General features: G+C 45.0%; 1 protein-coding gene across 2 annotated transcripts; it reads right to left on the bottom strand.

Annotated features, from left to right (window-relative positions):
- Positions 1–819: 819 nt before the first annotated feature.
- NIPSNAP3A (nipsnap homolog 3A) lies at positions 820–9,820 on the bottom strand. Of its 2 annotated transcripts, none has more exons than XM_032676851.1 (6): positions 9,746–9,820; positions 7,520–7,721; positions 3,689–3,850; positions 2,399–2,548; positions 1,926–2,012; positions 820–1,814 (listed from the first exon to the last, which is right to left on the bottom strand). In XM_032676851.1, the coding sequence occupies exons 1-6, from the start codon at positions 9,818–9,820 to the stop codon at positions 1,738–1,740; spliced, it is 753 nt and encodes a 250-aa protein (XP_032532742.1). In that variant the 3' UTR covers positions 820–1,737. The 2 variants fall into 2 exon arrangements, with proteins under 2 accessions (XP_032532742.1, XP_032532743.1); XM_032676852.1 differs by lacking the exon at positions 9,746–9,820 and adding an exon at positions 7,828–8,608.
- Positions 9,821–11,738: the final 1,918 nt, after the last annotated feature.

Raw genomic sequence — 11,738 nt, 5'->3', positions numbered from 1 at the left:
CTGTGCTAAAACGTTACAGTGGATATTAACCAAACTCTTTCACAGCTCTGACCTGCCTTGATTGTACTGAACAGACAGCATAATGCAACACTGGCATGAAGATTTGTCATGGAGTAAGTTCAGACAGCCACTAATTTACTCGTTCAAGTATGTGTTGGGGGAAAAATCACTCTAGAGACACACGCAGCATATGAACCACTCTTGATAATGAAACTGCACTGAGGTGTTAACTTATTTTAAACTGCAGTACTATTGACATGTTGCATCCCTCTTTGTAGTACATTTGTATTTCAGTAAGGAGTTGTTGGATTTTCCCCTTGGTTAAACCACCACTTTGTGCTTATCTTTCCTTCCTGAATTATAGTTGGCCCTTCGTTCCAAGCACTTTATGCTATCTGTAATGGGATCTATTTTTGCACTGGAATATCTGTTAACTTTGCAAAAATCTAGAGAGATTTCACAACTGAAATTTCTAAGTTAAATCCTTAAGTGGACATTTTCATTAAAAGCAAAAAAAAAAAAGTATATATATTTGTATTTGCTAATATCTGTTATGTGAAGTATTAAAAGGCACTCTGCCTTGTATTAAGTAAAAAATAAAGCTGTTTTAGCACCACTGGTCTTCACAAGTGTCATTTTTACATTTGTTCTTTTGTGGAGCACAGGTTTTGTTTTGTTGTGAATTTTGATGCATAACATTCCAATATCTCTACAACTTAGCATGGAGTACATACTATTCAGGCAAGCAAAGTGGCACAAGATTGGAAAGGTACATGCTTTAAGCTTCTAAAGTTAGTAAATAAAGAGGTCTCTAGCAAGTCATGAAAACAGTGTTTAGTTTATTTGTCAAATCCAGCTGCAGAGCATAACAAATTTCTCTGAATGTTTAAATCCCAACTCAAGTACCTGTCTCTGAATTTTTATTACAGAGATGTAAGTTGTACTTTGGACATAAGCATAATTACCTATGGCTGTTTTATAGTGCTTTCTGCGAGATCTTAATGCACTTTAAGCAAGCAATAATCATTAGGCGAACTGCACAAAGATACCTCAGTAGAGATATTAAATCAATTGCTCATTGCAGGTCTGTGATATACATGTAGAACAGTCTCCCAAGTGCTCTGCAGTTTATAGTTAGTACCTATAAATTGCAGAAGAGGGTGCTCCACACCACCTGACCAGCTCCATTGTAGCACCCAACTCCAGCTATGTTGATGTTTTACTTTACTCAGAATTAATACAGAGTATCCCAATGAGATGTCTGATTAAAACATAACTGGGTAAGGTATATGTGGGAGCATTCATTCTTAAACCAGTACGGAATAACCACGATGTGATAATTATAAGAGGCACCAAAATATGTTAGCAAAGTGATACCACCCCTGACTGCAGTGTTGGAAAAGAACACTTAACTTAGTAGGTTTGATAAGGGATCTAGCTATTTGAAAAAGTATTAAGAACTTAGGGGTTAAAATTAAAGATTGGTGAAGTGTGGTTCATGTTATGTGTGATACAGCTCAAGTTCTCTTTCCTGGAGAGGTAGGAACAACATCATAAACTTCTTTTTAACAACTAGATAGCAGCATGCTGATTTACACTGCTAGTGATCAGCATTTTGCATCCATTTTTGGTCAACTGAAGAACAGCTCCGTTCACTGGGTATGGGGATCCATGTCACTTGCTGACAACACTTCCATCTTGTCTCTTTTGCCATCAGTTACACCCTTTAGAAGAAGGTTATTTCAGCGGTGAGCACTGCAGAGGAATCAGGAGTGCATTTTGCTGGGACTCCAAGAACCTGACACTGTCGCGTACTGAAATTAAATGCATGTTTAATTAAGACATAACTTCCAGTGAGAAGTAATATTTTTCTCAGCATGCATGCAGGTAACATGAGTGAGTTCTCTGGATGCATCATCTCTTACCAGCTGCTACGACTCTGGCATCTTCATGGGCTCTGTGTCTTCCTGCTGCCCGGTTATCTGGGCTCTCATTCCACCACAACACATGGACTGAGAAAGTACAAATAAAGTCAGCTGACTACTGTTATGCTGCCATACAGCATGCACTGTAAGTCCTAGCAATCTGCCTTCATCTGTTAAAAGCCCTGCAGTTAGCAGAAAGAATTCTCCAGGCAAGTCAATGCTGGGATGATCCTTTACTGAGCCTTTACACAGTTTGACTTTAACATCAGATCTGAGAGACTTTTAAGATTGTGGCAATGAGCTTAAGCCTATTAACCCAACAAACAAAGCTGGGTTCAAGGACTGTTTACAGGACTTTAGTGATCCACACCAACGTTTTCAGCAAGCTGGCCAATCCTGATTCAAGACCAGGGCTTGCCCCTCATCCTCTGCCCCTTCCCCTGCCAAAGTCTGTATCAGAAATTGAGTAGTACCTCTGTTAAGTAATCCATATTCTGTATGGAAAACACCAATCAGCTTGGTATAGCCTGTGTTGATGTGAGCATTGATTGCAGCTCGAAATGCTTCACCCCACAATGCTGGCCCACCAGGCTTCATCTGGAAAGTAACCCATTCATATACCCCTAGAAGAGAAGGCAAACACCACCACAGGGAAGGAAATACAAATTACTATGTCAGTTCTGGAACAGTGTGTTATGGCCATGATGTATTTATTGTGAAATGAGTACTGCATTTCCCTGCCATTTGGGGTCAGCAGGAGACTGCCCATTCATGCCAGCACCTGGTGCAAATTTTCAGTGTTGCCTGGAAATTTTGGGAGATTCAGACTACTTTGCAGAAATCACAAGTGCTCATACCTGTCTTCTTTCCGTTCAGGTAGTTACTTCAGATCACAATTGCTGACATTGTAATAGAAAGCCAGGCACTTGCTATATGTCTGGTCTCATTCTCCAGCAATGGGCTGGAGATGGACTACAACAGGAACAAAGCGTCTGAAAAGTCATCTCTCCAGATTTAGGAGAAAACTGGACTGCTTTCGAATTCAACTATAACAGCATAAAATTCAGAATCCTGGGGAAATAAAGAACGAAGATTACTGTATGTATGCACATGCTGAGGGCTGAAGAAAGGCCTGTTCCGTGCCACTTCATACAACAAATTCTACAAGTGTTCGTAAACTGGGGAATGGTCAATACTATTAACATCGCTTTTGCTACAGAGAGTTAAAATACATAAGGACAGGACTTTGACACCTAACCTATAACTGTAAAAAAGTATGGTTGACTTGTGTGTATCTTTAAAAGGTAGGGAATTTTTTTTAAACTATTATGCAAAAGAATCAAAACAATCAGTAACAAAGCAAATTGATAAAAGAGAAGAATGTCTGTGAAAGAGAGCAATCATTATTCCTAGCATCTCCAGGAAATCCCCTCTCACTGATGGATAGACAAAGGAAGTCTGGGATGACTGCTCTGACCACTACTATGGCACTGCCATTTTGCACACCCATTTAGCAATTCACAACCCTGACCATCAACAACCTTAACGAGCAAGGCTCTAGTCAGTTCTTGATGTAAGTTAGTGTAAAATCCTTCTTAAAAACTCTGTCCCTTGTCTGTGTTACGTCACCTTTTTCACACGGGTGCACGTACATGCCTTTGTTACATAAGGGGTTATAAAACCAGGCAACAGCTGGTTTAAACGTTAAACCATTTTTTGTTAGTATCGGTAACTTTAATCACCAGAAGAAAAGATAAGCTCACCCCCCTCTTTTGGAGGCTTTCCAAGTTGACACCAAGGTACCAGATAAGCGACCTCATTGTGCTGCTTCTCTACCAAGGGGAGGATTGCAGACATAAGTCTTCCCTGCCAGTCTTTGTCATTGGCTAGTGCTTGCCGGACTGCTGTTCTGTGGGCAAAATTATCTGTAAGAAAGCAAAAAAAAAAAACAACCCTAGAAAAAAATGCATTTAATGTCACATTAGACTCAATCAAAATGTTTAATTGCAAGAAGGCAAGCTGCACTTATCTAATTTCAAAACTGGTATTTTTAAACAGAGTATTAGCTTGAAGCAGATGTGGTAAGTTTCCTTTAAATTCTGAAAAAAAACACCTTTAAATTCTGCTTTATGTCTCAGACTAAAATGGTTTCAAGCCAAGAAAGTTTACAGCACAGTTAAAATCTGCTAACCAATTTTACAGTTAAAGGACATTTACATATGGCATCCACGGCACTACTGGATGTGGCAACAGTTACCAAGGATAAGTAGATTCAGAGACAGCACAGTGGATAAGGAAGTGAAGTGGAAAAAAAAAATTCAAGATAAATAATAGCCTACCAAGAAAAAAATTTAATAAAAATGTGGGGTTTTTGCTTATATAAAGTGGCATTAAAAGTGTAGAAGTAATCTTTGTGTGTTCAGCTGCATAAAAAATTGATAAATCCCCAAAAGCTAAACCTTTTCTTCTTTTTTTTTCTTAATTAAACCCAAAACTACTTAATTAAGAGTGTCTGAATTTCAACTGGTTAGTCTGCAGTGGCATCTTAAGCAATATACTTATGCAGACAGCTTCCAATATTATGTAAGAAAAATCCAGCATCTGAGAAGGGGAAGGAAGAACCTTAAGAAATATCAGTATTTTGTGACTAAGAGGTAAATATACTAATTACTTTTAACTACTAAAAAGGTATAAGCAGGGATCCTTTGAATCAAGGAGAAAGGATGTTGTAACTTAGACATGTAAAACACTGTTAGGAAACAAATAAAAAGTACAGGTTTTTCCTTTGTTTTGCACTTTAAAAGTTTCTCACAGATTATTAATTTTTTTTAATTTAGAGATAATAACAATAGCCAAGGCTAAAAAGTTCTGAGAAGCAGGACAATTTATTAATCCCAGATGCAGGTGAACTCAAAATATTCCTGTTGACAGATGCATGCCCTCTCTGAAGAAAGGGGAGACATGGCTGCCTGGTCATGACAAAGAACTGAGGTCCTCAGTAACCTTTTTTTGCCTTGGTCTGCAGTGGCAAGTGCTCCAGCCAGACCACCCAGGTCACAGAAGGCAAAGGCAGGGACTGGGAGAACAAAGAACCACCCACTGTAGGAAAAGATCAGGTCTGAGACCATTTAAGGAACCTGAAGGTGCACAAGCCCATGGGACTCAATAAGATATATCTGTGAGTTCTGAGGGAACTGGCAGCAGAAGTGGCTAAGCCACTGTCCATCATGTTTGAGAAGTTATGGCAGTCCATTTTTAAAAAAGGACATAAGGAAGACCTGCCAAACTACAGCCTGGTCAGTTTCACTCACCTCTGTGCCTGGGAAGGTCATGGAGCAGACCCATGACCTTGAAAGGGACATGGAAAACAAGGAGGTGACTGGTGACAGCCAGCATGGTTTCACTAAGGGCAAATCATGCCTGACAAACTTGGTGTTTGTCCTTCTGTCATAGGGTTACAGCATTGGTGGATGACGGAAGAGTGACTGACACCATCTACCTGGACTTGGGCAGAGCATTTTACACCGTCCCATACAACATCCTACTCTCTAAACTGTAGAGGCACAGATCTGATGGACAGACCACTCAGTGGATAAGGAATTGGCCAGATGGTCGCACTCAAAGACTTGCAACCAACAGCTCAGTGTCCAAGAGGTGCCCCTCAGGGCTCAGTACTGGGACCAGTGCTGTTTAACATCTTCCATGGACACAGGAATCAAGTGCACCCTCGGCAAGTTTGCTGATGACACCAAGCTGTGTGGTGCAGTCAACATGTTGGGAGGGAAGGGATGCCACACAGGGAACTGGACAGGCTTGAGAGCTGGGCCTGTGCAAACCTCATGAAGTTTAACAAGGCAAAGTGCAAGGTCACCCATGCGGGTTTAAGCAATCCCAGTTACAGGATCAGGCCAGGATTGAGAGCAACCCCGAGGAGAAGGACTTAGGGGTGCTAGTGGATGAGAAGTTCGATGTGAATGTGCACTTGCAGCCCAGGAAGCCAATCACATCCTGGGCTCCAGCAAAAGCAGTGTGGCCAGCAGGTCGAGGGAGGTGATTCTGCCCCCAGCATAAGAGGGATATGGACCTGTTGGAGCAACTCCAGAGGAGGAGGCCAGAAAAATGATCCAAGTGCTGAAATATCCTATGAAGACAGGCTGAGAGAGTTGTTCAGCCTGGAAAAGAGAAGGCTCCAGAGGCACCTTAGAACAGCTTTCCAGTACCTGAAGGGAGCGTACAAGACAGCTGCAGAGGAACTTTTTACAAGGGTGTGGAGTGACAGGACAAGAGGAAATGGCTTTAAACTGAAAGAGAGTAGATTTAGAATTGTAGAATGGTTTGCGTTGGAAGGAACCCTAAAGATCATCTAGTTCCAACTCCTCTGTCATGGGCAGGGACACCTTTCATCAGACCAGGCTGCTCAGACCTCCATCCAACCTGGCCTTGAACACCTCCAGGGACTGGGCAAAATTTAGATTAGATATAATGAAGAAATTCTTCACTCTGAGAGTGGTGAGACACCGGAACAGGTTGCCCAGAGAAGATGTGGATGCCCCATCCCTAGAAGTGTTCAAGGCCAGGTTGGATGGAGTCCTGAGCAACAAGACTGAGAGAAAGGTGTCCCTGGCGATGGCAAGGAGGTTGGAACTATATGACCTTCAAGGTCCTCTCTAATCCAAACTATTCTATGAGTCTATGATTCTATGATTCACCCTTCCAAAACAAAAGAGGCAATCCTTTACTCTAAACAGGTACTGTGAACATGCTGGACTTTGATGAGCACACTGTCTCCATATGCAGATATACCCTGGGCTACAGCTGGTAACCAAGGAAATGATACTGGTGTGCCTTCCCACCTCTCCATTATCCAAGTACCGACTTCCTTTGGTCTCCACAAAAACATGGCCAGTGCACCTAGTTTCTGGTGTAAGTGTAGCTTTTTTTGGCTCACCTGCACCTTCCATGTCAGCACCAACTCCAACAAAATAAAAAAGTTGATTATAATGCAAAAAGCCTATTGTTACCAAGGCTAAAGCTGCAAGAAAACACTGTGAGCTTGAGAAGTCAGAACTGGTGGGCTGTCTTCCTATCTCAGCACAGGCCAATTGCAGAAGGAGTTTAAGCATGCAAACTGCGTGCTCACTGTTTTAAGGAAGCTAAAATTTGAGAACAATTACACCGAGCGAAAATTTGTGAACAATTATACACACATACAAACACACACAGAGTGCATATATGTGCATATTTCCTTTTTCTCCATTCATTTTGAAATTCTGAAGGCATTTGTGGAGCTGGCCACAAGTTAAAAATATCTACCAAGAACAAAACACTCTACCATTCTTCCTCTATTATAACTGTTTTGAGCAGAGGCTGCTGCTTTAGAACATTTCTAACTCTCTCATCCCAGCATGTCAAAGTTGTCCTGACAGGCTCTGAAGTTGTTCTTTTCACTAATCAGTACAGGAGTTATTTTGGGGGGGCACCTCCTTACAGTAAGAGCAACACATAAGAGCCAGGTAAGCATCCCCCTCACCTTCTTGCCTACGAGACAGGGAACACACAGAGAGCAGAGCAGTGCAAAGGGTTGCTGGTCATACCGTACTTCCAAATGTGGAACACCTTATTCATCGCTCCCAGCTCCGTGTACCAGAATCCCACCAGCTCTGAGTGAGCTGTGCGGAAGTGGATGTACTTGTCGATCATTTCCAAGAACTCCTTCATCTTCGATGGCTTAACATCATATGTGCGAATTTCGTAGAAAATGCTGGTATCTTGTCTGGGCCCTGTAGCAAGGAGTGCCTGAAAGAAAACAGCCAGAAAAATAAGTAAAACTAATTATCAAGCCAGAAAGTTGTCTTCTGATTTTTTTTTTTAATTAGTGAGATGCTATAGAAGGATTTTTTACTTCGTGATGTCCAATTCCAAAAAGTTTCTTGTGACATTTTTCTTTGGAAATAGTTCCCATGTGCATTATTTGCTGCCACTCCTTTCAGCAGTGCAAGAGACTGTGATGTGTCTCTTATTTGTTGCACTCAATTGTTTAATTATTAGCTTATTACAAAGCAGCATTTTCCTCTTCTCAACCCCTTCCTCAGGAAGTCAGCAGCAAAGAGTCAAAGCAATAAAAAGATATTTGACTAAACACATGATTCAAAAGCAAGGCTGCCAAGATGCCACCAAAGCAGGAGCAACATCAACATCTGCCTTTGTTGCCCTTACCTAACCAGCTCACACCACTGCACTGTGTTTTCTAATTACAATCTTATATCAGTATTAGCAAATTACATATTGTTGGTAAAAGAAAGAAAAAGATACAAACACTTGGGGAAAGAGTGACTCCTTCCAACGCAAGATTTCTTAAGTCTGCATCCTAGCCTCTTACTGGCTGCTTCCCAAGGGCTGGTCAAGAACAGTTCTTCTATTCATGTAACATAAAACACTTTGAAGGTCCCAGACTAAGCGTATTTTTGCAACTGTCTCAATAACCTGGAACGTTCCACTCACCTTAGAAATAAAATTTGAAAAAAAAAGGCCAAAACACATCTCTGGCCTTAGCCCATATTTGCACAGAGGTGGCTGCAGGATAGATTTTGGACATGTCTTATTTCACGAGCATCTGCAGGCATGCATACCATACAGCTCAAGCCACAGAACAGAACCCTATAGTTGGAAATGACCTCTAGGATCCTTTTATCTACCATTAACCCAAGAGTGCCATGTCCACTTCCAGAGTGGTGGAAACACTTCCCTGGATAGCCTGTTCCAGTGCTTTACAAACCCTTACAGTGAAGAAAAATTTTTCCTAATTTCCAATCTAAACATTCCCTGGCACAACCTCTTGCCACTTCCTCACGTCCTGTTAGTTGCTACCTGGGAGAAGAGCCCAACCCTCACCTGGCTACGCTCTCCTTTCAGGTAGTTGAATACAGATGGCCAAGACCAAAGGTTCTTGTTCCCCAGTGGCCCTCTGCAGCATGACACATCTAGTATTGGTTCCCGTGTGTCACAACTCCTTGGAGCCATTATAAACCCCCACAGGATCCCGACCGAGCGGTGAGCCTGCAGCAGTGACCCATCCCACGCCGGATTTCTGCAGGAGAAGAGAAGCCCCCGATGCTTTCTGCCGCTCAAGCAGATGCTGGGGCGCTGCAGGACCAGGTCTGTCCAGAGAAGGGCAATGAAGCTGGTGAAGGGTCTGAGGCACAGGTCCTGTGAGGAGCAGCTGAGGGAGCTGGGGGGGTTCGGCCTGGAGAAGAGGCAGCTCAGGGGTGACCTTATCGCTCTCTACAACCACCTCAGAGGAGGCTGTAGACAGGTGGGGGTCGGCCTCTTCTCCCAGGCAACCAGCGACAGGACAAGAGGGCACGGTCTTAAGCTGTGCCAGGGGAGGTTTAGGTTGGACATTAGGAAGAAGTTCTTCACAGGAAGGGTGATTAGACACCGGAATGGGCTGCCCGGGGAGGTGCTGGAGTCACCGTCCCTGGAGGTGTTTAAGGAAAGACTGGACGTGGCACTGAGTGCCGCGGTCTGGCTGACAGGAACGATCGTGTTCGGTCACAGGCTGTGGACTCGACGATCTCGGAGGTCTTTTTTTTTTCCCCAACTTAAAATGACTCCGATTCTCCCGCCCAAACGACGCGCCACAGCCGGCTCGAGTGGATGTCGCGACAGCGACAGCAAGAGACCCGCCACACCCCCCCCCCCCCGGCGGATCACAACACCACAACACCACAACACACACACACACATCCCCCGTCCCCGGGGACTCCGCGGGCCCCACGCCCACCCTCTCCCCGCTCCCCCGGCGGCGCCCCCGCCGCTACCTGCGGGCCGGCCCGGGCCCGGGTCAGGCGGGCGGCGGCGGCGAGGGGCCGGCGGAGCAGGGTCGAGGGCAGCATGGCCCGGGACAGCACGACGGGCCCGGCGGAGGCGGCAGCAGGCGGGGCAGGGTGGAAGGGACGCGCGGGGCCCGAGACGGAGGGCGGGCCGGGGGCGGCCCCGGGGCGGGGCGCTGGAGCCTCCCGGGGGCGGGGAGCGCCTCAGCTCAGCCGCCCGGCTCGGCCGGCGGGGTCGGGGCCCAGCCGCCCCGTCACGGGCTCTGAGCGGCGAAGGCACCGTTGAGGAGAATTAGTCCAAAACACCCGGCACCAGTGCCCGAAACGTGTTATCTGTGCCTCTGCCCGTGCGCCGGAACGCAGTAAGAAGTACCCTGACTGCTTGAGGAGACCTGGGGCTCTTTGTTCCCCACAGGCTGCACTGGGACAAGTCACTCTCAGGAAATCACACCCCTCACCCCCCTACCCCGCCGCTCGGGATCAAACTTCAGACTGATCAAACTGATATCATAGAATCATAAAATCATAGAATCATCTGGGTTGGAAGGGACCTCAGAGATCATCAAGTCCAACCCTTGATCCACTACTGCTGTGGTTCCCAGACCATGGCACTGACGCCACATCCAGTCTCTTTTTAAAAATCTCCAGGGACGGAGAATCCACTACTTCCCTGGGCAGCCCATTCCAATGTCTGGCCACCTTCTCTGAAAAGAAATTCTTTCTAATATCTAATATCCCCTGGCACAGCTTCAGACCGAGCCCTCTTGTCTTGCTGATAGTTGCCTGGGAGAAGAGACCAACCCCCCACCTGGCTCCCCCCTCCTGTCAGGGAGTTGTAGAGAGTGAGGAGGTCTCCCCTGAGCCTCCTCTTCTCCAGGCTGAACAGCCCCAGCTCCTTCAGCCTCTCCTCACAGCACTTGTGCTTGAGTCCCTTCACCAGCCTTGTTGCCCTCCTCTGGACCTGCTCCAGGACCTCAATATCCTTCCTGAACTGAGAGGCCCAGAACTGGACACAGCACTCCAGGGGTGGCCTCACCAGTGCTGAGTCCAGGGGCAGAATCACTTCCTTGGATCTGCTGGCCACACTGTTCCTGATCCTCCTTTGCGGGCTCAAACTCCGACTTGCACAGACACAACCTCTCCACCTCTACAAGAAAGCCCCGTGGCGCTCCTCTGTGGCATTCCTTTGGGTAAATCCAGGGGTGCTCAGCACCAAGCGCTGTCACCCCATTACTGTGCCCAAGTGCGTACTTCTTCCTGCCGCACAGTTACCAAGGGGTGGGATTATGTGATGGCTGAGACTGTATATCTTTGCAGAGATAATTATTGGCTAAGGCAAATGTAAAGGTAAAATTTCTTCTGGTGTCAGTGCAATCCAGTGTTTGACCAGTGGGAGTCAAATCAGCTCCTAGCAAAGGATAGTTTATGGAGCACTACCTGAACTAGCAAGACATCTTTTATGATTCCTCATAATAAGGGCAGCACACACCTTCCTGCACACCAAACTGAGGGTCCTGCATGCCAAACTGAGGGTCTCTGCGTGGAATTAAACGTGAAGAGGAAAATTATGAATTCATGCCTATGGAGCTTTCATGCTTTTTCCTCTTGTTAAAGAAAAATTCAGGAAGAAAGACTGTCTTTCCATTAAAACGAGATCGAAAGAGCTGTAACAAACAAATTAAAAGTGTGGTGTGGAAAGAATGAAGCATCTAAACTGCATACGTCACGTTATTTTGCAAATGGTTACATTTGTTATAGCGGCATGAATATTTCACATAGTTTTTACAGCAGAATCATGGAATCACATGTAGTGTGATTATGGATGCAGTTGCTGCTGGTTTAAAATTGGTTTAACATCGAGTTTTTGTTCACTTATGAGGAAATTGTGCTTCAGCTGAAGGCAGGGAATGAGATGGCATTCTCCATTTGAGGTTCTCCATTGTTTATCTTACTGTATGGATAAAGTAAGGCTCTTCATAAA

Source organism: Chiroxiphia lanceolata, chromosome Z, assembly GCF_009829145.1.
Source record: "Chiroxiphia lanceolata isolate bChiLan1 chromosome Z, bChiLan1.pri, whole genome shotgun sequence".
NCBI lineage: Eukaryota > Metazoa > Chordata > Aves > Passeriformes > Pipridae > Chiroxiphia > Chiroxiphia lanceolata.
The sequence above is the reverse complement of the archived record's forward strand: the minus strand, read 5'-3'. Positions and strand labels throughout refer to the sequence as shown.